The following is a 27,820-nucleotide window of genomic DNA, read 5'->3' on the forward strand; positions in this document are numbered from 1 at the left end:
GGAGGGGCTCCATCCCAGGACCCTGAGATCATGACCTGAGCTGAAGTTAAAGAGTCTGACGCTTAACTGAGCTACCCAGTCACTGCAGTTACTCTTCATTTTTATAATGCTAGGAACCCTGGGTGAAGTGAGGATATATCTAAAACCAGTGACTGCTTATTGATGCCCAGAAATTTTTAACTTTGATGTAGTCCAATTTATCTGTTTTTCTTTGTTGCCAGTGCTTTTGGTTATATCCAAGAAATCATTGTCAAGTTTAGTGACATGAAATTTTCCCTGTATGTTTTGTTCTAAGAGTTTTATAGTTTTAGGTCTGTGTTTGGGTCTTTGATTCATTTTGCATTAGTATTTGCATATGCTATAAAGTAAGGGACCATCTTCATTTGCATGTGGATATCTAATTTTCCCAGGCCCATTTGTTGAAAAGACTGTCCTTTCCTTTTGAATAGTCTTGTCAAAAATCATTTGACCATCTATGTGAGGGTTTATGTGTGGGCTCTCCATTCTTTTTTGTTGTTGTTGTTAAAAATGGTACTGTTGTTTAATCCCTAGGATCCAGATCTGAGGTATTCATTCATTCCTATAGGAACTAGTTGTACTTCCTACCGTGGCCAGAACCATTTGTTTGGATACAATAAAGTTAGCTTTGTTCTTTCTTTCTTCCTTCCTTTTTTTCTTTTTTGATGTAGTGTTCCATGATTCATTGTTTGCGTATAACACCCAGTGCTCCATTCAATACGTGCCCTCTTTAATACCCATCACCAGGCTAATCCATCCCCCACCCCCTCCCCTCTAGAACCCTCAGTTTGTTTCTCAGAGTCCATAGTCTCTCATGGTTCGTCTCCCCCTCCGATTTCCCCCCTTTGTAACACACACACACACACACACACACACACACTCACACACACACACTCCTTCCTTTGGTTTTCTGGCATTTTCAAGTTTGTGGTAAGAGTTTCAATATGAATTTTTTCTTCAGTCTGCAATGGGGCAGACATCATGCTTGTGCAACCTTAAGGAGCCCATTCAAATTTAGGAGAACCAGAAACTTATTCTAAGGAGACACAAAGAATTGCTGATACCGTCACACGGAGTCCTTCTGTGTTAAAGAGTTTAGACGGTGGAAATAGAGCTCCTGGAGTTGTATTCCGAAGATTTGTTGAGGAAGATCAGTGTTAGCAGGCTTCACCCTCTGGGGGACTCAAAAGTAGGTAAGTAGAGCAGAACTGGAGACAACAGCTTCTTCTGGAGGGAAGGAGTGCAGATTGGTGTAGAATGCACCAGAAGCTCTTTTATGTCAAACTTTTTTTAGGATCCAGTTTTACAAATAAACTTGTTGCCTCGGAGTATAGGGTCTTTTCATCCTGTGTGGGCTCTCCATTCTATCCCATTGGTCTATATATCTGTCTTTATGCCAGTATTATACTGTTACGATTACTATAGCTTTGTAGTAAGTTTTGAAATTAGGTAGTGTGACACCTCCAACTTTTTCTTTTTCAAGATTGTTTTCAAGGGACTGTTTGGGGTCCCTTGTTTGTGATCTTAGAAAGTTTTCAGTCTTTTACTATCACACCAAAAAGTGGGCTTTTGTATATGGCCTTTACTATGTTGAGGTAGTTTTCTTCTTTTTCTTCTATTCCTAGTTTGTTGAATGTTTTTATTGTGAATTTTATTTATTGGATTATGACCAACTTTTTCTGTATCAATTGGGATGATCATGTGTTTTTTTCCTTCATTCTGTTAATGTGTATTACATTGATTGATATTTGTATGTTTGAACATCCTTGCATTCCAGTAGATCTCACTTGGTCATGGTGTATAATCCTTTAAATGTGCTGTTGAATTCTGTTTGCTGCTTTTTTGTTGAGGATTTTTGTATCGATATGCATCAGGAATATTGGTCTATAGTTTTCTAGTAGTGCCTTTGTCTGGCTTTGGTATCGGGGTAATAATGCTGGCCTCATAAAAAAAATTTTGGATATATTCATTCTTCAGTTTTTTTGAAGAGTTTGAGGAGGATTGGTGTCAATTCTTTAAATGTTTCATAGAATTCACCAGTGAAGCTGTCGTCTCCCAAGTGTTTCTTTGTCAGGAGTAAATAAATACGGTTTTGCATCATCTTTTAAAATTATTTATAGAGGTGCCTTGGTGGCTCAGTTGTTAAGCATCTGCCTTCGGCTCAGGTCATGATCCCAAGGGTCCTGGGCAAGCCTCCCATCAGGCTCCCTGCTCGGTGGGGAGCCTGCTTCTCCCTCTCCCACGCCCCTTGCTTGTGTTCCTTCTCTCGCTGTGTCTCTCTGTCAAATAAAATCTTAAGGGGCGCCTGGGTGGCTCAGTCGTTGAGCGTCTGCCTTCGGCTCAGGTCATGATCCCAGGGTCCTGGGATCGAGCCCCGCATCGGGCTCCCTGCTCGGTGGGGAGCCTGCTTCTCCCTCTCCCACGCCCCCTGCTTGTGTTCCTGCTCTCACTGTCTCTCTCTCTCTCTCTCTCTCTCTGTCAAAAATAAATAAATAAAATCTTTTATTTTTTATTTTTTTTAAGATTTTTTTTTTTTTTTTTTAAGATTTTATTTATTTGATAGAGAGAGAGAGAGACAGTGAGAGCAGGAACACAAGCGGGGGAGCGGGAGAGGGAGAAGCAGGCTTCCCACCGAGCAGGGAGCCCGATGCGGGGCTCGATCCCAGGACCCTGGGATCATGACCTGAGCCGAAGGCAGACGCTTAACCAGCTGAGCCACCCAGGCACCCCAATAAATAAAATCTTCTAAAAAATAAAATTATTTATATAACCCCATTCAAATTTCACCACTTGTCCTGCAAAAAAAAAATTTTTTTTTTCTTTTTTGGTTCAGGAACCAATTCAAGATTGTTGATTGCATTTAGTTTTCATGTCTCTTTAGTCTGCATCTATCTGAAAGAGTTACTCTTTCATGATGTTACCAGTTGAAAGAGTACACACATTTATTTTGCAAGCTGTCCCTTGACCTGGTTCTATTCTGTATGTCCTTAGGTTTTCGATTCTGGTCATACGTTCTTGTAAGGAATACCTCAGAAATGATCACTGTACTTCTCAGTGTATGATATCAGGAGGCACAGGATGTTGACTTATTTCACCACCCTAACAAGTTGGCATTTGATCACTGATACTGTGAGAGCAGAGCAGGGATGCTGTCATCAGTTTAGAATTCATATATTTATCATAGTCTGACTTTCAGTAGTATTACATTAATTCTTGTACAATGTAAGAACTTACAACAGATATTTCCATTTTCTTGTTCTTCTTTTGTGCCATTCTTGGCATACATTTTACACGTGTGTTAGACCATAGACCATTTTTTTAAAAAAGTCTCTTCTTTTATATTTGTTTTTATGGTTGAATTTTCATAACAAACTTCCTCAACTTTTGTGCTAACAAAAGTAAACTTCTGTCCCTTTTTCTCAACTAAAAGAAATTCAGTGAGTAGGTTCCAAGTAATAAGATTTGGCAATATTTTAAAATTTTTCATATTTGAAAATAATTTTCTCATAGATGTTAGACTTTTATACTTTGAAATTGAAAAGTATGTTTTTGGGTCTTTGAGTTAGGTTCTTTATTTTTAATTTTTTTGGCATTTATGTAAAACATTTTTCCTTTTTCTTTTTTTTCTCTCCAGAAACACATTTTCATCCTGTGGGTTTCATCTTAGCTCAAACATCATGTCTAGTTCTAATGGTGCCAAAGAGAATTCCCACAACAAGGCTCGGACATCTCCTTACCCGGGTTCAAAAGTCCAACGCAGCCAGGTTCCTAATGAGAAAGTAGGCTGGTTTGTTGAGTGGCAAGACTATAATCCTGTGGAATACACTGCAGTCTCTGTCTTGGCAGGACCGAGGTGGGCAGATCCTCAGATCAGGTGAGCAAATCAGCTGGCATTAGCTGGTAGCTGGGTGTAGGATGGTGACGAGAATGGTTGTATTTGTAAATTACCATTTTGACAGCTGAAAAATCATTTTTATCTAGTGTTTGATTTTGTCAGAACTCAGTTTCCACATTGGCTTGAATTCTTGCTAAAGCTAGACAATCCATGTTTGCTTGTTCTTTTGGGGGTTTTATGATGATCCTTCCAAAAAAGTAAATCTGTTTTACCGTGGAGTTTTATAGAATGGCAAGTGGTGATATCTATTTTCATTTGTTCTGTTTAGCTTATCAGTAGAACATCTTTTGTGGTTATTTTCCACCATTGCTAGACTTGTATTTGAAGTAGTGAAAATATTTTTCAGAATTTTTTCAGATTACTAAGAACAGGAGGATGATAAAATTAGAGCAGTGGGAAAAAAATAGAAAAGGGATAGATAAAGGAGAGAAAAGAAAATAAACACTCAAGCAAAAATCCTTTGACTAAATTCATAGAAATACATCAGTTCACATTTTATATTTATGTTCCTTTTAATGAATATAATGATAGGGTTTTTTAATGTACTAACTACAAACTAGGTGTTGTACTAAGTGTTTTATAAGCATTATTTTATTCTTATAACTATTCTGGAAGACAGATAGGGTTTGTTATTTCTACTTTATAGCAAAAACACACAAAAAATGGAAGCACAGAAAGGTTGCCCTTTACCTCTGGTCACAGAGCCAATAGATGGTGAAGCTTGGACTTGAACTCAATCTGACTCCTATAATTCATGCTCTTAACCACTCTGCTAAACTGCTCCGTGGTTTTAGAACAGTTTTATAAGTTAGATTTAATGGGCCAATTTATTATAAATGCTTCCCAAGGGATTATTTAGTCAGGTAAGTAAAAAATGTTGCTAGTTAGATCCAGTATTAGTTCATTAGGTTAAACTTTACCATGGTCTTATGCTGTGACTTGATTTTGACCTACGGTTTTCTTATTTGATCTGATAGTACTTGAACTTTTATTTCTTATTTTTTTGTGATAGTACTTGGATTATTAATTAATCATGAAGCTAACCTGTGGAGAAATTAGTAGCTTCAGTGAATTCTACTTCCCCTCATTTTAGAGTATTTTACATATACATCAGACAATTAAAATTAATGGTGTTGGCAAGGGTGCTATATAGTGTAAACAGAGGAACGTTTTCTTATTTTTCATTCAGTTTATTTTTTAAGAGTTGAATTTATATCACCATCTAAGTCAAGCTTTATTACTAACATTAATATTTCAATTATGGTTAGGTTCATGCTTTTTTTCCCCATTGGTGAATTTCTAGAGTCCCAAAAGCATTGTAACACTGGTTTTATAATTTCATGATTTTTACCATTTAATTCTTTTTATTTGTGTGTTAGATAGAAGATTGGTTAGAAGTCTTGAAAGAATGTCTGAATCATTCAAATTGGAACTTATTTCCAAAATAGAGCACAAATACTTCGATGCTCACTTACTGAAATTAAAGCAAGAAAAAAAACAAAACTTACGTCAGAACTGCCTATGAACAATTCACTATCAATGCAGTTATGTCAGTGGTTTCATAATGGTGAGGAAAGTAGTTTATTTATATTTACTTTGAAAATATTTTTATTGAGGAATGACAAATACAGTAGAATGCACATTTCTTATGTGTGTTTCTATAGCTCAGAACGATTTTATGTTTATACGGCTCTAACTACCGTTGAGATCAAGATTTAGAACACTTCTAACATATAATATTTATTTTAGTCTACATTATAGTTAGTATGAAGTTTTGGGGTAAATTCATTGTTTTGTGGGTTTACTTTGATGAAAATATTAGCTAGTGTACATTTGAGGAAATTAAAGTTACTTTGAGACAGTAAAAACATCAAGATATCAGAAAGGATCTTATTTTGGGGACCACAAAGGAACCACTAATTTCCATATTGTGCCCACAGACAATTCCTCCTTGCTAATAGTAATGTAGACTTTTTTGTAGCATGTGGGAGGAGCTGCAGATTTTCTGCATAGTCCTTCCCAGAGGGGTTATAATACACATCCTTGTATTATAAGGTGTTTTGGTTAACACTTTTTTAAGAAACTGTTTTGAAGGAGTAAGATGGATTTGTAAATGAAAACTGACTCTTAATTAAGTTTCACGGATACTTTATTATAATAACAGATTGACTGGCATTAGTGAGCTCTTGGTAGTAGTAGGCCATTATTCTTATTTTGCTTTGGTATTCTAATTACAGTGAAAGTAACTTCTCTCCCAAGTTTAATGAAAAGGATGGGCATGTTGAGAGAAAGAGCCAGAATGGTTTGTATGAGATTGAAAATGGAAGACCCAGGTAGGTGCTGGGGATGGGAGAATGTAACAATGTAGAAAACCCAATTAACATTTATTGAGTGTTTGTATGTGCCAGACAATATACAAAAGAATTTATACGTGTGATCTAATTAAAACATTACAATAACCCCACAAGTGGATATTTTTAGTTCCATTTACAGATGAGGAGAGAGAAGGTAAGCAATTCGCATACAGTAAGTGGGAGGGGTAGGATTTGAATGCACTTTTTTGTAACTCCACCTTGTAGGTAGAAATAATGAATTGAGTAAATGAACAGAGAAAGGAGGGGCGCCTGGCTGGCTCAGTCAGTAGAGAATCTGACTCTTGATTTGGGGGTTGTGAATTGGAGACCCACATTGGGTGTAGGTATTACGTAAAAAAAAACAGGATTGAAAATTGTACATTCAGTAGTTTATTAAATTTATTAAATTGATGTCTAAAGGTAAGAATTTACCCAAATGTAAGAGTAAAAATAAAAATAATCCAGTAACTTAACATGAAGGTTCTTTCTATACTTCTAAAAATGATTTTTATACACAACTACAAAAATTTCCATTTTCCTTAACAAGACATTATAAAAGTTAGGAAGAAATGTAAAAATTAGCATGCCTCAAATAAAACAAAGAAAGATCAGGGATCTGTAGTCATAGTTCTTACCTTGAAAAAATGTTGTGATTTGTATTCTTAGTTGCTCAAGGACAAGGCGGTGGTTGTACTCCTCTCACCATAACCTGGTCCTTCAGTTTTGCTAAATTCAGCCTTTGGTCATAACTTCACCTTTCTGTGTTGTTGGATCTTTTTAAGTCAGACCCTCCTTGCATTTAACTTATTCCTTTGGTTCATTTCTGCGTAAAATATATTAAAAGATATGTACCCACGTAAAAGGATAGGCAGCAAAGGCAAGATAGCATGTTGTTTTAGCCAAGAGTCTGACTAATAGAAACAACTCTAGCTTGCCTGAGTAAAAAGTGAACTTTAGGGTTATAGGATCATCTCAAGGAGCCCAAAGCATAAGTGCAACTAACTTGAGGAAGGGTAGAATTGAAAATCCATCTCTGCTTTTTTTACATGGTGCTTTTATTTCTCTTTCACTGCAAACAACTTTCTCTGCTTCTCAAGCTACAAGATAGTCTATGTCTTTTCCATAGTTTCTAATGTACAAGTTGGAGGCTTGGTCGTCTATTAAAAACTAACATTCTCTCTTAATATTTTTTTTTTTAAGATTTTATTTATTTATTTGACAGAGAGAGACACAGCGAGAGAGGGAACACAAGCAGGGGTAGTGAGAGAGGGAGAAGCAGGCTTCCTCCAGAGCAGGGAGCCAGATGTGGGGCTCGATCCCAGGACCCTGGGATCATGACCTGAGCTGAAGGCAGACACTTAACGACTGAGCCACCCAGGCAACCCTTAATATTGGTTTTGATCATTTGTATTCAGGAGTGGGTGGTTACATGGAATAAACATAGTTGTTGGCCGCCTTGCCCCTCTTCCTGTGAACTTGAAAAGTAAAATTATTGTCACCTGGCCATGTGTCTTGTCTTTATTTGTAAGTCTTGCTGAAATATTTCTGAGCCTAATACAAAAACAATAGCAAAATTCATTGAGCCTGAATAACAGTCACAGGAAAGACCAGAATAAAAAGAGATGGCTGACAGAGAAAATTTTGGCTATTTGTTTATTTACTTTCATGTATTGAGAGGACAAAAGATAAAATCTTAATAAGGTAGGACTATAGGTTACAGTATTTTACTGGTACATAATGAAAGTTGAACATTTAAGGAATATTGACTGGAAGAGAATTACGCATGAATGTTGCTATGTTTACCTGACAGACTTTTTGTTGGGTTATGCTATTTGGTTACACAGTAAGTTGGCATTTTTATAATATTGCTTTCTTTAAAAATCTTGAAATCATGGGGCGCCTGAGTGGCTCAGTTGGTAAGCGTCTGCCTTCGGCTCAGGTCATGGTCCCAGGGTCCTGGGATCGAGCCCCGCATCGGGCTCCCTGCTCCACGGGAAGCCTGCTTCTCCCTCTCCCACCCCCTCTGCTTGTGTTCCCTCTCTCGCTGTGTCTCCCTCTGTCAAATAAATAAATAAAATCTTTAAAAAAAAAAAATCTTGAAATCCTGAATAATACTACTAGCTCATTATATGCTACAAAATATATATTATTGGTAATAAACATCCAGAACCCACTGAGAATAAATGGACTTTTAAAAGTAACAAAAATAGGGGTACCTGGCTGGCTCAGTTGGAAGAGTGTGTGACTCTTGATCTTGGGGTTATGGGTTTGAGCCTCACATTGGGTATAGAGATTACTTAAATAAACTTTAAAAAAGTAACAAAAATATTTTCATGAGAAGGGTTGTATGAAATGGGAGTAAGAAAAGGAAATGGTGAGAAAGTGAAGACAAGTGTGGTTATCTTGAATGATAAATCATCACTTTTGTAGAGATAGATGATGATTAGGTGCAGACCATTCATCTGCCCTGTTGTAAGAGTTCAGTAAAGTTCCGGTTTGAATTTAAGAGTATAGATGAAAACAGAAAAAATTCTCATATTGAGAACAGCTTTGAGAATGAGATCTTCCTGGTTCAGGCCCAAAGCTTAAGACATGCACAAAAGAAATGTTAAATAACAGTGTAAGGAAATATGAGATTTTAGTGCCAGATATGTGACAATGCTAGTGGATTTGGGACGAGATATTATTTCCCTCTTATTGTACTTACTGCCTTCTTTTGGGCCATATCAAGTTGGGTTAAAAAAGATGAACACATTCAATTGATTTTACATTTTTTTGTCCCAGAAATCCTGTAGGACGGACAGGACTGGTTGGCCGGGGGCTTTTGGGGCGATGGGGCCCAAATCATGCTGCAGATCCCATCATAACCAGGTAAGAATGAAAAAAACATTTCAGCAGCAGAGAGCCAAGTGATTGAGAAATACGGACTGTAACCTGTGTTTATATACACACGTATGTATGTTTGTGTATATATAACATATGCATATATAATGTATATGTGGTTGTATATATACATGTGTATGTATATAGGTATCCTTGTGAAATCTATATTTTAAAGGGACTTTATGTGAAATCATACTGATATAAGTGTAAAGCTGTAGTTTTTTTTTTTTTAATTTTATTATGTTATGTTAGTCACCATACAATACATCATTAGTTTTTGATGTAGTAATCCACGATCCATTGTTTTCGTATAACACCCAGTGCTCCATGCAGTACGTGCCCTCCTTAATACCCATCACCGGGCTAACCAATCCCCCCTCCCCCCTCCCCTCTAAAACCCTGTTTGTTTCTCAGAGTCCATAGTCTCTCATGGTTCATCTCTCCCTCCAATTCCCCCGCCCCCATTTTTCCCTTCCTTCTCCTAATGTCCCCCATGCTATTCCTTATGTTCCACAAATAAGTGAAACCATATGATAATTGACTTTCTCTTCTTGACTTATTTCACTTAGCGTAATCTCCCCCAGTTCCATCCATGTTGATGTAAAAGTTGGGTATTCATCCTTTCTGATGGCTGAGTAATATTCCATTGTATATATGGACCACATCTTCTTTATCCATTCATCTGTTGAAGGGCATCTCGGCTCTTTCCACAGTTTGGCTATTGCGGACATTGCTGCTATGAACCTTGGGGTGCATATGGCCCTTCTTTTCACTACATCTGTGTCTTTGGGGTAAATACCCAGGAGTGCAATTGCTGGGTCATAGGGTAGCTCTATTTTTAAATTATTGAGGAACCTCCACACTGTTTTCCAGAGTGGCTGTACCAACTTGCATTCCCACCAACAGTGTAAGAGGGTTCCCCTTTCTCCACAACCTCTCCAACATTTGTTGTTTCTTTCCCTGTCCATTTTTGCCATTCCAACTGGTGTAAGGTGGTATCTCAGTGTGGTTTTGATTTGGATTTCCCTGATGGCTAATGATAATGAACATTTTTTCATGTGTCTGTTAGCCATTTGTATGTCTTCTTCAGAGAAGTGTTTTTTCATATTAAAGCTGTAGTTTTATGTTATATGAGTAGACTAGGCATTATCTGAACAAAGTTAACTCACCTGGTATTTACTGAACATCTGTTTGTTCACAGAATTGAGTAGGTGCTTTGGAGGATATAAAAAATAAAAGAATCCTTGGGTTCTAGAGGGGAGGGGGTTGGGAGGATGGGTTAGCCTGGTGATGGGTATTGAGGAGGGCACGTTCTGCATGGAGCACTGGGTGTTATGCACAAACAATGAATCATGGAACACTATATCTAAAACTAATGATGTAATGTATGGGGATTAACATAACAATAAAAAATTAAAAAAAAAAAAAAAAAATAAAAGAATCCTAAGTTTCAGCTCCCTGTCACAGAAGAGCTATGGCTTCATTTGCAAGATGAAAAATATGAAATAAGAAAACATGTCAAGGTTAAAAAAAAAAAACATGTCAGGTAACATGGGTGTACAGGATGCTTTAGAAAATTAGATGAGGGGCCCCTGGGTGGCTCATTAGGTTAAGCGTCTGACTTGATTTTGGCTCGGTCATGATTTCAGGTCGTGAGATCGAGCCCTGCATTGGGCTCCATGCTGGGCATGGAGCCTGCTTAAATTTTTCTCTCTCCCTCTCCTCCTACGCCCCCCCCCCCCAAATTAGATTAGATGTTGGTCATGATGATGGTAAGCTGGAGCACCCAAGGAAGGCATTATTTTATTTTATTTTTTTTAAAGATTTTATTTATTTATCTGACAGAGAGAGACACAGCGAGAGAGAGAACACAAGTAGGGGGAGTGGGAGAGGGAGAAGCAGGCTTTCCACTGAGCAGGGAGCCCGATGCGGGGCTCGATCCCAGGACCCTGGGATCATGACCTGAGCCGAAGGCAGACGCTTAACGACTGAGCCACCCAGGCGCCCCAAGAAAGGCATTATTAAGGAGGCAGACTTGAGCCGAACTTGAAGCTTGGATAGGGGGACAGTAGGAGGCCTAAGAAAAAGGCTTGTAGTAATATCTGAGTACTGAGGGCCAGTGAAAAGACCAGCTTGGTTGAAGCAGAAGATTTTTCTAGGAGAATAGTGGGTAATCAAACTTAGTTAATTTTTGTGCAATTTTATTGTGGAGAATATTAAATGCCAAAGTTAAGGAGTGTGAACTGGAGCCAGTGAAGGTTTCAGAACAGGGGACAGGCATTCTCTTCTGAGGCAGGTCTATCTGGTAAGCCAAATTGTATTCAGAAGGCCCCTTGGTGAGCATGAATCAGAATAAAGAAGGTAGGTGAATCCAGTGTTTAGATGTACTTGACCATCTCCATAGGGATTATCTTTCCAATACTTCTGGAATATTCTGTCATCTCTGTCATCCTTTTAATTTTTTTATTTTTAGGATTTCTTCACTTCTCAACTCCCTTCTCACATGTAATTGTCACTTTCCTTTAAATAATGCAAATACCTTCAATATTTTTACTTCTTTTTTTTTTTTTTTTAAAGATTTTATTTATTTATTTGACAGAGAGAGAGACACAGCGAGAGAGGGAACACAAGCACGGGGGCTGGGAGAGGGAGAAGCAGGCTTCCCACTGAGCAGGGAGCCCAGTGCGGGGCTCGATCCCAGGACCCTGGGACCATGACCTGAGCCGAAGGCAGACGCTTAACAACTGAGCCACCCAGTTGCCCCAGTATTTTTACTTCTTGTGTTTTGATATTTTGAGGGCCTTTCGTTCTTTCAGGAGACTTTGTTTTTCTCTGATCTGAGATATAAATATGATCTCATAGTTTAATTCTAGGAAAGCAGCTTATTTCCCTTATTTTCAAGTTCCTGGAAGAGGCACCGATATTTGTCCCATCTTATTCTCCTACTTGCCCTTTCAGTTCTCCTGCCAAAAGAGATCTTTACCCCACACCCCATCCCAGATTTATCTTTCATCCATCTACCCACCTACCAGTCCACCTCCCTCCCTGTCTACCTACCTACATATCTACCTACCAACCTACCTATCAGTTTCAAATTCCTTTAGAAGCTTTATGGTTTAAATGAAATGGGAAGAGTTAATATATTTTTATTAATGAATGTAAGTAAAAAATACTAATGACAGTATCAGTTTCTTTCCAGTTTTGCTGAGGCTGGCTAAAATCAGGAAGGTGTGAAACATTTGAAGCAGGAATGCTGATAAGGGGCCAAGAAGAAAAGGGAAGCTAGAGTCTTGAAAGTTAGCTTCTTGTTAGCTTATTTTTTTCTCTGGTGGACCAAATATATGGGAGTGTATATGGTGATTGTGTTGCATCGTTTCAAAATAATAGACATTTTGAGCTTAATTCTGTCATTATACAAATGAGACATCTGAAGGCTTTGAGATGGTCCAAGGCTATGAAAGAGCCCACAGGTGGCAGAGTCTAGCTTTCAGCTGTGCTGTTAGGTTGATGCTCTTTGCTACCTCAGTAATGGATCTATTAACCAATGAGTCCCTTTAAATAGATGAGTGGCAGTAGAAATGGAGGGAAGAGAAGAATGTAAGATGTTAGTTTGTCCATTTGTTTCTCACAAAACTCCTCAAAGTAGGTATTAACCTTTCTATTTTATAGATCTGAAAATGAAGACTCACTGAGGTTAAGTGACTCGCCTAAATCTTGTAGATCTGAAATTTGAATTGGGGATATTTGGCTTCAGATATTGTGCTTTTTCTCTTTTATACCAGTTTTTCATCTAGTCACTTTTGAAGAAAAGATGCCATTCCCTCTTCTTTCAAGTACTTCATGATTTAGGAACAGCATTGTATAGTATAGAATTTCACAAATGTTCTTGTCCATACTCTCCAGGCAAATGTTAAATTTTTCTCTTCCCAGATGCCTCTCTTAGAGATTCCATGTGTACAACTATCTGATATTCCTTTAGATCCTTTAAAATGAAAATGTAATGGGAAGTGTTAAATATTATTATGAATAAAATCAGATCAAAAGTTAATGGTGTTAACATTTTCTTTCTAGTTTTGGTGAGACAGGAAGGTGTGGGCCATCAGAAGTGGGGAGGGAATGTCAATAGTACATAGAAATATCATTGGTATTGAAGAAATGTTAATGAGATTCATTAATTAAAATGATACATTATTCCCATTATATCAAATTTTGTTTTAAATTTGGTAATAATGTATTGGGTAGTAATAAAGAACAAAGCAAGAAACTACTTGCTTAAAATCCTTAAGTGAGTGCCTTCAGGATAAAATCTGAGAATGTAAACATGATGTGCACGCTGTTCAGTCTCTGGCTGGTCCTGCCTTGCCCGGCAGGCAGCATCTCTCCCTCCGTTCTGCTTCTCTTCCCTGTGCTGGAGCCAGGACTGGCTGGCTGGCTGAGCAGCAGGGGACTGTGTTGGTCTTTGTTTTCCCAGCTCCTTGAATGTGATGTGTAGTAGGTGCTAGTAAATGTTTGTGAGTGAACAGCATCATCACTCACCTTCTTACTACCTCCTCTTATCTAATTAGTGTAAACATTGTGTTTGTTTGACTTAAGTAAATAGTATAGTGATTAAGAGAACAGATTCTGGAAGCAGATTGCCTGGGTTCAAATCCTGGTGTATACCACTTACGAGCTCTGCAGTTTTGGGCAAGTTTAATCTACTTCTCTGTGCCTCATTTTCCATATCTGTCTGTAAAGTAAAGGTAATAATGCAACTACTTTATAGGGTTGTTTTGAGGTTTAAATGGATAAATACATTAAAGACTTAAAGCAGTTATTGGGTATGTAATAAGTGCTATATAAATGGCTTTTAAGAAATAAAAGTAAAATGCATGCTGTCTCTATTCTTACCATGTCTGCCTTCACTCCTGTCCTCATCATCTTGTACATGGATCATGGTAACAGTTTTCTAGCCTCCAGTCTTGCTTCCCTCCAAACCATCCTCCATACTTTTGTCAAAGTGAGTGAGCGTTCTAAAATATCAGTTGCTTATGGCTTTGCCCTGCTTAAACACATTCTCTGGCTCTCTAAGCAGCTGACTTGGATGAATTCTTCGCCTACTCCTCCAGCTTCATCACACCTCTTGCCCCCACTGATGCCCATGGGGCCAGACCCCACCTATACATTCAGTTTCTTGAACATATTATTTTACACCTTTGTTTTTTCCTCATGTTATACCTATGTCTGGCATCCTTAAAAACCGATGCTGTCTTCTTGTACTAATTATTCTTTCATTTCTAGTTACTGCACTCCTCAAACTGTCATTCTCTCTTATAATTCATTCACTTACATGTCTAGCTCCACTACTAGACTCTGAGCGCATTCAGGGCAGGAATTATGGGATAGAACTGGTAGTCAGCCACTATATAAAGAAATTTGGAAACTCCTATTTAAACTCATTTATTTAGGGGCATCTGGGTGGCTCAGTCGGTTAAGCATCTGCCTTTGGCTCGGGGGTCCTGGCATTGAGCCCCACATCAGGCTCCCTGCTCAGCAGGAGCCTGCTTCTCCCTCTCCTCCCTGATTGTGTTCTCTCTCACTATCTCTGTCACTATCTGTCTCTCTCTCTCAAATAAATAAATAAAATCTTAAAAAAAACCTCATTTATTTTATTGAATCTGATGCAAAGCAGTGATTAGGTACTAGGCTTTCTTTTTTGGTTTAGTATTGGAAGTTCAAAGTCTTTATCTTTGCCTAAGATAGTATTAGAACAATTCTTAAAATTGGGTGTTGGGGTGGCTATGGTGGGGGTAGAGAAGGGAAAGGGGAGATGTATCAGCATCTGGGAAAGAGGATATGGTTAGAAGAAGTGCATTCTGAAAGGAACCATCACCTTGATATTTATTTATTTAAAAAAATTTTTTTTGAAGATTTTATTCATTTGAGAGAGTGAGCAAGAGTGGGGGAGAAGGGACAGAGGGAGAGGGACAAGCAGACTCTGTGCTGAGTGCGGGCCCAATGCAGGGCTCGATCCCAGGACCCTGAGATCATGACCTGAGCTGAAATCAAGAGTCGGACACTTAACTGGCTGAGCCACCCAGGTGCCCCTACACTAGTTGTGATTCTTAAAAAAGGTCCTTGGACTGTTTTTTAAGTTTACACCCCTGTCTCTAAATTCTGTTTGGCTTTTAAACTTCTTTTTTTGACAGTACTTTAAGTAGTAAAAACTATTTATATTCTGAATTTTTATTACAGAGAATACAGTATCTTTTATAGAAAGTAGATACCTGACTTGGTTTGTAATAGTGCTAAATACCAAATGTTTCTATTACAAAATATTTTTCTGGTAAAACTAGCTGATTTGAGGTAAATAGTCTTGTTATAAAGAAAAATACATCTTTGTAACTTTGTCTTAAACTTGAGACAGGTCCTTTTCTTTGTTCTAAATCAGTTATGATTTTATATTACTATTTACAGGTGGAAAAGGGATGGAAGTGGAAATAAAATCACCCACCCCGTTTCTGGGAAAAACATCTTACAGTTTGTGGCAATAAAAAGGAAAGACTGTGGAGAATGGGCAATCCCAGGGGTAAGAAAAGAACTAAAATAAAATCAAATTAATGTTTTAAGTCCTTCTTAGTTGCTTCATTTGCTGCAAGATTATTTATTGTGTGTGGATCTTTATCCTTCATTTATTTTCCATTCCTCTCCACTTCAATTAGTAATTCTTTTGTCATTCATCACTGCAATGAAGTCTCATTGTCGATAGCAAGTGTAAGATAATGCATCAAAGTTGTTAGACTTTGAGTCTAATTATAAAACCCTTGGAAAAGAACATGGACTTTGGAGTTACACGTAGGTTTGTATCCTGGCCTTTCCACTTTGAGCTGAATATTTGAGTTCAGAGTCTTCTCTTTAAAATAAAGATAATGGTATCTGCTTCATAGGATTACTAACAATAGCATATAAAGCACCTCACATAAAGTAGGTATTCATAAATGCTGGATCCCATTTCAGAATTCAACCTCTACTCCAAGTCCAGAGTAAAACTGTTAGCATTGTTTTGTTGAATTCTGATAACTTTAGACATAAAAAAAGATAACTTTTATTACTTACTGTTCCTTGTAGTTTTAAAAGTTTCCATAATATCAGGAATAGTGGACTGTTTTTGCATTCATGTCAGTGTATATTTGAAGTGGCATTTTAAAATGGGTGTTTGTGCAACAGAGGTTTTTTTAATTTTGTTTTGCTTTTTAAGATTTTTATTTATTTATTTGAGAGAGACACAGCGAGAGAGGGAACACAAGCAGGGGGAGTGGGAGAGGGAGAAGGAGGCTTCCCGCGGAGCAGGGAGCCTGATGCAGGGCTTGATCCCAGGACCCTGGGATAATGACCTGAGCTGAAGGCAGATGCTTAATGACTGAGCCACCCAGGCGCCCCTTATTTATTTATTTGACAGAGAGAGAGAGCAAGAGAGACAGGGGCAGAGGGAGAAGCAGACTCCCCGCTGAGCAAGGAGCCCGACATGGGGCTCTATTCCAGGACCCCGGGATCATGACCTGGGCTGAAGGCAGATGCTTAAACCAACTGAGCCACCCAGGTGCCCCCAACAGAGGGTTTTTTTTTTTTTAATTTTTTAAATTTTTTAGCAACAGAGGGTTTCCTATTTTATGCCATATGAAATGGAGATAGTTTGATAAGAAGATGACTTTTATACATATACTGCTATCTGCAAGAATGGTTTTTTTCTTTGTAGGATAAAAATGGATTGGAATGAGCAATGAGGAAGTATTAGCTTGCTGTATTCTTTCTTGCCTCCAGGCCTTCCTTCCTTAGCTGGAGTTTGGAAGGTATCAGGAAAGGAGTCTGATTGGCTCAGTTTACCATAGGCTAACCTTGGACCAATTACTGTGATCAAATACATGAAATACCCTGACTGGCTGCTTCTACTAGAATCAAATGGTTTACAGAAGAACATACCACAGGAGAATGGGGATCATGATTATGGGCAGATAGAACAATAAATGTGTACTGTATCACCCAGTAAATATTTGTTGCATGAGTTAAAGCATATTACTTTTTCTTTTTCTTAAACAAAAATGTGACTGTTAGGGGATGGTGGATCCAGGAGAGAAGATTAGTGCTACACTTAAAAGAGAGTTTGGTGAAGAAGCTCTCAACTCCTTACAGAAATCCGGTGCGGAAAAGAGAGAATTAGAGGAACAGTTGCACAAACTCTTCAGCCAGGAACATCTAGTGGTAAGAAATGGTGGTTCCTCTGAAGGATTTAGCCCCATGGATTAGTGAAAATTATTTAAAAGTTCACCTGGATATCTGGTAGATTATTCTCTGAATAAAGTGAACTACCTGTGTATTTGAAATACATATTCATGAAAACAATTTAAATTCTAGGGGCGTCTGGGTGGCTCACTTGTTAAGTGTCTGCCTTCGGCTCAGGTCATGACCTCAGGGTCCTGGAATTGAGCCCTGCATTGGGCTCCCTGCTCAGTGGGAAGCCTGCTTCTCCCTCTCCCACTCCCCCTGCTTGTGTTCCCTCTCTTCGCTGTGTTTTTCTCTGTCAAATAAATAAATAAAATCTTAAAAAAAAAACAAACAACTTAAATTCTAGTAGATCTTCACTGTAAATAGAGTTCTATTTAAAGTTTTATAGCCCAACTTTAGGTCAGTTACATTAGAATACATTTTTATCCTCTGAGTTTTTCTTTAGACTAGATGTGAGCTAATGTGACCCTGAGTTTACCCATCCATCAGAAAACCTTTGAAAAAAAAAAATTACATGAATTTAGCTCTTTGCAAGGACACTTACATTTTAAGTTATGTTATTCAGAGTTTTTCTGGTTGATAACCATTTAAGTCTTATGTCTGTTTTGTCTACATACCCTTTGTGATTTAAAAAATCACCTTATAAGGTATATGTGTACTGATGATAAGAAAAAGGACTGAGTTTCTTGTCTTTTATGCTGGCTTATGTTCCACTTGCTTTGTTTTCTTTCTAGAATTAGGATTTCTTATTTATGTTTAGGTTTTTGGTCACATTTGTGTTAGATGGCTAGATCCAAATCTTTTCATGTATTAATAGCTTAAATATTAGTCTTTACTAAATTTATTTATAGATCTCTTTATAACTAAAAGAATATTTGTATGTCTGAAACCATAATTACAGAAATTACTAAAACAGAAATGTACTTATAGAGCCTTTAAAAAAGTCATATGGCCCAAATATGACTGTTCCCAAATTATGAAATTAAAGTCTGTGGAGTTGAGGGTTTTGTGAATTTTTTATTTTCACACGAGGGGGTGGGAGGTGGGAGAAGGAGCAGAGGGAGAGAGAGAATCTTAAGCAGGTTCCACGCTTTGCGTGGAGCCCAACACGGCTCAATCCCACAACCCTGAGATCATGACCTGAGCTGAAATCAAGAGTCAGATGCATGGGGCACCTGGGTGGCTCAGTCGTTGAGCGTCTGCCTTTGGCTCGGGTCGTGGTCCCGGGATTGAGCCCTGCATCGGGCTCCCTGCTCCGCAGGAAGCCTGCTTCTCCCTCTGTCTGCTGCTCCCCCTGCTGTGCTGTCTCTCTCTCTGTCTCTGTCAAATAAATAAATAAAACCTTTAAAAAAAAAAAAAGTCAGACGCTTAACCAACTGAGCCACCCAGGCACTCTGAGGGTTTTGTGAATTTTAAAGCTGACTCAAGTGGTCTGGACAGTATTGTTTCCTGGGAAATTTAAAACAAGCATATGGAATGCTACATGAAAAAGGTTCTATGATGTTTACATTTCTTCTATGAAAGGTGAAATAATGGAGTCAGTTATGTCAAGGGGTTTTAAAATGGAGCTAAGAGGCCTTTAGGGAGGTGGGCCTTATATACTTCCTCACCAGGTGGAGCCCTGAACTTTTAAACTGGGCCAAACCACAAATACTCCAAAGACTCTACACAAACACCTGCAACTTGCTAAAGAACAGACTTGCTTAGTGATAGCCTTAGCAACCAATTATATTCAGCCACGATTGGTTTTCTGTACCAATGCCAGTCAAAATTCCTTGTAGACAACTTCTACAAGCATTCTCTTTCTATCTTTAAAAAACCCTGACTTGGAGCACCTGGGTGGCTCAGTCGTTAAGCATCTGCCTTCGGCTCAGGTCATGATCCCAGGGTCCTGGGATCAAGCCCTGCATCAGGCTCCCTGCTGGGCGGGAAGCCTGCTTCTCCCTCTCCCTCTCCCACTCCCCCTGCTTGCGTTCTCTCTCTCACTGTCTCTCTGTCAAATAAATAAATAAAATCTTTAAAAATAAAAAAACAAAAACTCCTGACTTTGTTCCCTAGTGGGACACTGGGTTGCTACCCAAATCTGTGTACTCTGAATTGCAGTTCTTTGATCCTAAGTAAATGCTTAATTATTGCCTCCTGACAATTTGAGCTTGGCACTTTTTTCTTACTGTGGTAAAAAATAAGTAACATATAATTTACCATTTTAACTCTTTTTAATGTACAGTTAAGTAATGTTAATTATATGCACACTGTTTTGCAATAGGATATTTACATTTCTGATTCTAATGAAGGTAACATGCATCTGCTCTACCCATTTGTGTTCATTCTACACTTTTTTTCTGCCTCCTTTTAAAAATAGATATATAAGGGATATGTTGATGATCCTCGAAACACTGATAATGCATGGATGGAGACAGAAGCTGTGAACTACCATGATGAAACAGGTAAGCTGACTTATGTTTATTAAACCGACTGGATAAGAGGCACTCTGATATTTGTGGAATGACTGCTCATCAAAGAGAATTTGCTTTTTCAAAGCTCTTGATAGCTTGGCCAAATTGTCTTACAGAAATACGCCATTTTCATTCCCAATAGTGATTGAGAGCGTTACTTTTTATTTTTTGATAGTTATAATTATTTTAATAAATACATTTATATTTATCTGTAAATATAATTATAAATATTTTCATTTATGGTTTCTGGTTTGGGGTCATGCTTAGATCCACTTACCTTAAGAGTGTAAAATGAGTTGCCAATAATTGTTTTTTTTTTTTTTTACATTTAAATCTCTAATCCCTCTAGAATTTATTTATTTATTTTTAAAGATTTTTTTAATTTATTTTTTGACAGCGAGAGAGACAGTGAGAGGGGGAACACAAGCAGGGGGCATGGGAGAGGGAGAAGCAGGCTTTCTGTGGAGCAGGGAGCCCGATGAGGGGCTCGATCCCAGGACCCTGGGATCATGACCTGAGCCGAAGGCAGACGCTTAATGACTGGGCCACCCAGGAGCCCTTAGAATTTATTTTGACATAAGCTTTCATACTTATTTAATATGAACTCTTTTTTTTTTTTTTTTAAGGCTAATATTCTTCTTAAAGGGAAAAGTTCCCTTATTGGTACCTCTACTTAAAATTTAGGAACTTCTGGGTGCCTGGGTAGCTAAGTTAAGTGTCTGACTTCACCTCAGGTCATGATTTCAGGGTCTTAGGATCAAGCCCGACGTTGGGCTCAGCACTCAGCGCGGAGTGTGCTTGTCCCTCTGCCCTCCCTCCTGCTTGTGCTCTCTCTCTCTCTCAAATAAATAATAAATAAAATCTTTTTTTTAAAAAAAATTAGGGACTTGGTTAAAATTTGGGCATCTGGAAAAATTTGGAACATTCTAGTTTTTAACTGACTGGGCCACCTAATACAATGATGATTTAAGATTATTTTTAATAGGAATACTTGAATCTATAGAATTCTGTTGAAAAATAAATAAATAAATGAATTACTTTTTCTTGGTGATGTTTTTTCTTTGGTAACAGGTGAGATAATGGATAACTTTACCCTAGAAGCTGGAGACGATGCTGGAAGAGTGAAATGGGTGGACATCAGTGATCAACTCCAGCTTTATGCCAGTCACTCTCAATTTATCAAACTCGTAGCCGAGAAGCGAGATGCACACTGGAGTGAGGACTCTGAAATGGAGTGCCGCGGGTTGTAGCCCGCATTGCTGTGGGAGCCCCAGGCCAGCAAAGGGGCACGTGCTGGAAAGAAGGCCGTATCACAGAGCTCATCCTACAGGAGGGCAGGGTCGGTCACTTGGAAATTATTTTATTCACTTTCAAAGCTATTTGCATTTATTCTATTCGCATCAGAATAAAATTAGTAAATATGGTGAAATTCAACACAGAATTTTCTGCTTTCTGATCAAAAGAAATATAAACAATCATTTTGTATGTATTCTATTTAAGCAGAGCTTAAACCAAGTCTAAACAACTGATGATCTTTGAAGAATCATGATCTGAATAAAGATAAATTTATGGTCACCAATAACTTCTGTTTTCCATCTAGTTCTTATTTTTCAGTTCTGTTCTTTTTTTTTCTGTTGATCTACTGGTGTCTGAAGGATGTTCCTGCCACATCAGGCTCCTTTAGGAGGAGCACCACCATTGTCTAATTTATCTTTAAATTATTTGCTTCATATTTTGTTTTATGTGATCCTCCTGAAGCTGATTTCAAAATGGAAACCTTATGTATTCTTGACTTTAGAGTCATCAGTGTTTTGAGGAAATTTCAGTCACTTTTTTTTTAAAGATTTTATTTATTTATTTGACAGAGAGACACAGCGAGAGAGGGAACACAAGCAGGGGGAGTGGGAGAGGGAGAAGCAGGCTCCCCGTGGAGCAGGGAGCCCGATGCGGGGCTCAATCCCAGGACCCTGGGATCATGACCTGAGCTGAAGGCAGACACTTAATGACTGAGCCACCCAGGCACCCCTCAGTCACTCTTTTAGTCAATAAAGATCAAGATCAATGAACAAGAGCTCATGTTCTCACTTTTCAAAAATTCTGAATTTAAAATATGTTCAGGAAATTAGTAAATTGATTGTTTATTTCACTACTGTAACTGCATGTGTCATAATAGATGTTCAGAAAGGAATTGAGAGAGACAGAGGGAGGTCTTTGAGAGTTAAAGTTTTTTTTTTTTGGAGGGGAACGTTAAGGATTGGAATAGGTTTTTGAGAGGCCCACTGTTAACATTATAATTCCCAGAGGAAAGGAAAGAGTTGTTGATGTTCTAGGTGCTTCTGGAAGCAGGGAAGAGGAAGGAAAAGAATACTTGTCTGAGTGGGCATGTGTATCACAGTCTGGCTGTAAGATACCTATTGGGAAAGTCCCATGGGATTTAGTCCTGTCAGCCTAACATAGGGACGATCATAATGCCTTCATTCCAGCCGGACTACAGATGGGGCATCTGAAGAAAAGGGAGTTTAGGGGATAGAGACATGGTTGTTTCCCTTTCTTCACATATTTGAGAAAGGTATTAGGTTTACTCTGTAGCTTGAGGACAGAACTTGGGCTAAGGTAAATCAAACGGCTCCCCACCCCCCCCAGGTTAGTGTCAAAACTACTTTGGTGGTAAACCTGAGCTGAACTGACAGGAAGTTTTCTCTCCATTCTTGTGACTGTATATTTTGCTGAGAAACAGAATGTTTGATTTCAGGACGTTTCAGACCCTTCTGGAAGAGTTACAAGGTTTAAATATGGTATTAATTTTCTAAAATCCATAAAATCCTGGTCCCTGGATATGTAATAAGGGACTTGTGCTGACCAGGATGACCTGCTCATTAGGTGATAGGTAGGATGACCTTCTCCTAGAATGAACGATTTGGATTCTACTTTTACTCTTTGGCAGGAAGAGATTGCTTTTTCCTCGCACTGAATAGAATTCTTTAAATTGAAGCTGCTTACTAAAGCTCTTGAGAAAGTTTGAGCAATTCCCTGAAGGTCAACATTTACTTATGTCTAATAGTGTTGAAATATTTACATTGACATGAGAAAAGATATTAGATAATACATTTTATTTAAAGAATGACTAAAGCACATGATCTATAGATAATAAATTCTTCATGGCATTTTGGAGTTTTCTCTGGAACATATACAAAGTATGCAGAATTATAAAACTACTATAAACTATAGAAGGATAGAAGTAGATAATCTTCTGATAAGTGTTTTAAGTATCCAGCATCATCTATAATAAGAAAAACCAGATTAAAATTTTAGTTTAAGACATTTCTGGAGGAATATCTGCTCCTATATTACTAGGTGATATTACCTCCATATTTGCTTTTCTTATATTTTAGGTATCAGGAATACTCTTGGAATACTTTTGTCTAAAGGAGATATTTAGCAAAATAGTAATAACATCCATTTACTGAGTATCTACATGATATCACTCAATCCTCAACAACAATCCTATGAAGTTAGGTGGTATTATTTCCATTTCACAGATGAAAATGATATTTAGAAAGATTGTCCCAAGGTTAATTCAGAAAGGGACAGAGCTGGGATTTGAATCCTGGTCTGCCTTGTTCCTAAACCTGTTCTGTATTGTGTTCCTTACTAAGGTGATGAAGCTTTTATGATTTGTTACTTTAAGCATGCTGTTTGGAAGATTATATATTACTTAAGGAGTACCCACATTATCCATAGTGATACAGTTAGAGTTTACGACTTGACTTTAGGGCCACGTGTGATGTAGCTAGCATTGTTGAAATTGAAATTTTGGCTCAGAGACAGTTTATTTGGTAATATCTTAAGGCTAAGTGGCAGCAACCAATATTTGTCTTGCTAGCAGGTGTTCTTAAGCTTTTGAAAGCATTTCAAACTCAAACGGAAGCATATGCTGAACTTACATAATAAGACCGTAATTATCTAAAACCTAAATATTTGGTAGCTAAAGAGGGCACTTGAAAATTCTAACCACTTTTAGAGGTTAAATGCTGTATTTTCTTACAGTATAAGAAATGGTGGTTGGTATTACACTCTAACATATTTGTGAAGTTTTAATAAACTGATTTAAAAATACATCCTTTGAAGAAAGCATTTAAATAGGTTAATTAATTACCTGCTTTCATCAGTACACTTTCATCGAACTATTAATTTATCAATATGGACATGACCTGAGACTATTAAACTCCTAAGATAAAAATATTTTTAAAATGTATAATAGTGCTTGAAAGATTTGGAGATTTTACTCACTGTATATAACTTCTGACATAGTAGTAAGAGAATTATTTCTGCCAAAATAAACAATACAGATTATAGTTACTATATGAAGGTATTTTTTGCCATAATTTCTTCTTTGCTTCCACTCATGTCTCCCATCCTATGGTTATTTTACTGCTGGTGGATTAGTATTGGTATAATCATGTGTACTGGGAGGTAGAAAATAATGTGGTTCTGTTACACCGGAAGTGCTGATAAATTATATCTTCAACTGGGTTTTCTGCAACAAAGCGCTTAACTTCTCCCATCTGGCCTTTGATGGCCTGATACTAAGGAGCTCTAATTTGGGTAAGTCAGTTGGGTTTGACTCTGCCATATGTTTTTATGGTTCAGGAGAATTATCCTTACCTTTCCTGAGATTAAATGTCACTTGCTTTTATCAATAAAATCATAGAAATAAAGTCTTACCCCAATGAAACCCTAAAAAAAAAAAAAAACAAAAAAAACTCATTAGTCCATTAAATAGGTTTGTAGTTTATAATAGCTTAAAAATTAATATGAACTTACCCCAAGTTGGTTCAAAATAGAAGTGATTAACTATGAAAGAAGAAAAGTCAATGATCAGTGCTAGAGCTCTCAGTGGGTTTATTTTTTTTAACTTAGTCCACATATAAGCTAAAATATTTTCTATATGAAAATCTTTCTTTTTGTTGAAAAATTCCATTTTTAGTGCTTTATTTACATGATGTAAGATTTTAAAATGAATATACACTATCTAGATTTAAATTTCCTTAATTCAAAAAACTATTTCCTTGTAACTATTTTCTTGTAACTATATTCACTATATCTGAAAGATAGGAACTTGATGTGAATGGTTAAGAAACTCGCTGTGTACACATCCAGGCAAGTGCTATGTTTCTTAAATTATGCAAGCTCCCTATGTGAATGATACTTGAACCAAAATTTTAGGACAACTATGACTACTTTGCTTTGAGGGTCTGCTTAGACAACCCGTTTCACTGGAAAAGTCCTGCTTTGTAGCTTCCACAGGTCCTTCTGTTTTAACAGACTGGCAGCTTGCTCAAGGAATTGACCACTGAAAGAAGGCGAATCCCTCTATTTGCAGAGCTGTCCACCCCGGCACATATGCAAGAACATGTAAGCTAAACACTGTCCCAATTTTCTCTTAGGCAAGAGCGATACCTGACGTAGTGTTTGTTCTCTTAGGGGGCCTCTTCCTGCTTCCTGACTTAACTAGGATCACTGGGAGAAAAAAATTCTTATGACTATGAAGATGAGGCAATTCTATAAGTTATTCAGTCAGAATTCTTCCCACGATGGGTTGCGGCCAACAGCACTTTTTTTTTTTTTTTAAGATTTTATTAAGTGATCTCGCCACCCAACGTGGAGTTCGAACTCACGACCCCGAGATCAAGAGTCACACGCTCTACTGACTGAGCCAGCCAGATGCCCCAGCCAATAATACTTTTAAAAAGTTCAATAAAAGAAAGTATAAATAGGTATTAAGTGTTCAGATCTGGTAATCTGAATGAGTCCTGTGTCTGAGGAGTCAGTATTTTCACTGGAAGAGACTTTGGAGGTAAACTATACTTTTTCCCATGGTCACACAGCTAATTTAATTGTAAAAGTAAGATGAGAATCTAAGCTTTCTAACTGCAGGCCGGTGGTCTTTCAGCCATGTTTTGATGTAGAGGTGAACTTGCTATTTTTGTAATCATCAGTAATTAATCATGGAAGATAGTTTCCTAAAACATTTTTAGTTAGAAATATGCAAGAATTTTTATTGTTTGCCATTTGGAAATGGACTATAAGGTTGCTTAAACAGAGTGGATTGTGGGGAGAGCACTAGCACTTCAACTCAAGAGACTTAAGTTCTTATTGATTAGACTCAGAAGCTATTTGATCTCAAGGTTCTGGGACGCATAAATATTGCTCAAGATGGTTGGCTTTAAATAGTCTCGAATCTGAAAATTTTTACCTCAGGCACACAAATGATTTAGGTCTAAGTTTCTGACATTTGTACAAAATATGCATGTCCTTGATTCTAAGATACCACCAACTGTAAAATGTACCACTTAGTTAATGATTGCATTTTAAAGAAAAAGATCCCCTTAGAATAAATATATGTATCTGTTGTGAGGTTTGTCTTGATTTCAGAAAATGTTTAAGTACTAAAAGTATGTTTTTAGAGGAAATGGAATTTTTTAGTGTTTTCTTTTGTAAGTCCACTCAAGTATTTCTCCTGAGTTTTCATAAACTAAGATCCTGACTAACTTACTCTATCAATAAAGGGCCTCATTAAAAAGTTGAATTCATGCATTTCAGTTAAAAAAGTATTATCTGTTGGAATTTAGATTTGATAATTTTTAATGTATTATGTGTTTATACTAATGCCTTGTTAGTGAAGAAATAATCAAGTCTATTTCATTTCTCCTAAAGCAGTTTATTCTGTAAGTCTTTCAACTCTTCACTTTCACCCTCATCAGTGATGCTAGAGGTTGTTTTGTCAATTTATAGTTTGGATGAATTCAATAATGAATGTAGAACTGTCCACGTGCATTGAGATTGTTTTTTGGCTTTGAATTTAACGGCTGTGCTTTATTTTGTTTCCAAATGAATTAGACTAATAAAGATAGTAATTTTCGGGGCGCTTGGGTGCTCAGTCATTAAGCGTCTGCCTTCGGCTCAGGTCATGATCTCAGGGTACTGGGATCGAGCCCTGCATCAGGCTCCCTGCTCCGTGGGAAGCCTGCTTCTCCCTCTCCCACTCCCCATGCTTGTGTTCCCTCTCTTGCTGTGTCTCTCTGTCAAATAAATAAATAAAATCTTAAAAAAAAAAGCATAAAGATAGTAATTTTCATGATGAACTGGCCTATCTTATATAAGGAGTTCCATGTAACATTTTTATGAACTTTATACATTAACAGGGCAGATATATTTACCATTATAAGATCATTAAGTGTCAGGACCTAGAATAAAACGTAATAAAATAAGGAGTTGTAATTCAGCATTTTGTTTATCTTGTCTATGTTATACATTTTATATTAGCTTGATTAATGAAAACATGCTTTTTAGAATTCTTACATTTCTAAAATTATGTCATTAAGAATCATATTCACTAATATTTTAAGTAACTCCCCCTTTCCTCCCCTCCCCCCCCAAACCTACTATCTCTGGAAGCATATAGTCCACATTTTCTTTTGTGGTATCCAAACACAGCAGGGACTTTTTGAAAAGGTCATTAAACTTATGCCTACTAGGTTGGAAAAAAGACTATATTTTAGGATCAATTCTTTATGAAAGAAAACCTTAATAATGTCATTTCCTATCATTGTAATAGGAGTATCATTAAAAAATTTAGTTTTAATATGCTATAAAATACACAACTTATTTTTTGGTTTGTGACTCAATCAATCTCATCACATGTAATTGTCCTCCCATTCAGCAAAATCCTGTCAAAAGTAAAATTTAAATAATCCTTTTATAACATGACCATAATCTTAAATCCAGTTCAAAGGATTCCATTTCAGTAAGAATGCATTTTTCTCTCATTAATGGCAGATATAAGCATAAGATTTTAGAGGTGAAATGGACTTTATAAATCATTCATTTTCATTATTTTATAATCTAGAAGAAAGTAAGACTCAAAGGAATTCAAGATCACTCCAAAGTAT

The 27,820-nt window shown here is 37.4% G+C and overlaps 1 protein-coding gene and 1 long non-coding RNA gene across 5 annotated transcripts in view; one reads left to right on the plus strand and one right to left on the minus strand.

Annotated features, from left to right (window-relative positions):
* Nucleotides 1–21,450, plus strand: part of NUDT9 (nudix hydrolase 9) — a 24,562-nt gene extending 3,112 nt beyond the window's left edge. For 2 of the 4 annotated variants that reach the window (XM_032400758.1, XM_032400755.1), the window contains exons 2-8: nt 3,653–3,892; nt 6,151–6,246; nt 9,052–9,138; nt 15,607–15,718; nt 17,242–17,388; nt 19,775–19,859; nt 20,940–21,450. In XM_032400758.1, coding sequence (XP_032256649.1) covers nt 3,696–3,892; nt 6,151–6,246; nt 9,052–9,138; nt 15,607–15,718; nt 17,242–17,388; nt 19,775–19,859; nt 20,940–21,118 — 903 coding nt within the window. In that variant the 5' untranslated portion in view covers nt 3,653–3,695 and the 3' untranslated portion in view covers nt 21,119–21,450. Of the gene's footprint in view, nt 1–904; nt 1,212–3,652; nt 3,893–6,150; nt 6,247–9,051; nt 9,139–15,606; nt 15,719–17,241; nt 17,389–19,774; nt 19,860–20,939 lie in introns of those variants that run through there. The other 2 variants (XM_032400757.1, XM_032400756.1) reach the window with 2 other exon arrangements.
* A 413-nt stretch (nt 21,451–21,863) lies between these two features.
* LOC116630123 lies at nt 21,864–27,248 on the minus strand. The gene is made up of 3 exons (XR_004298880.1): nt 27,089–27,248; nt 24,693–24,722; nt 21,864–24,605 (listed from the first exon to the last, which is right to left on the minus strand). It is a non-coding gene; the product is annotated as an uncharacterized LOC116630123 (long non-coding RNA).
* Between the last annotated feature and the right edge of the window lie 572 nt (nt 27,249–27,820).

The sequence above is a fragment of the Phoca vitulina genome, unplaced genomic scaffold, assembly GCF_004348235.1.
Source record: "Phoca vitulina isolate PV1807 unplaced genomic scaffold, GSC_HSeal_1.0 scaffold3, whole genome shotgun sequence".
In the NCBI taxonomy this organism is placed as follows: domain Eukaryota; kingdom Metazoa; phylum Chordata; class Mammalia; order Carnivora; family Phocidae; genus Phoca; species Phoca vitulina.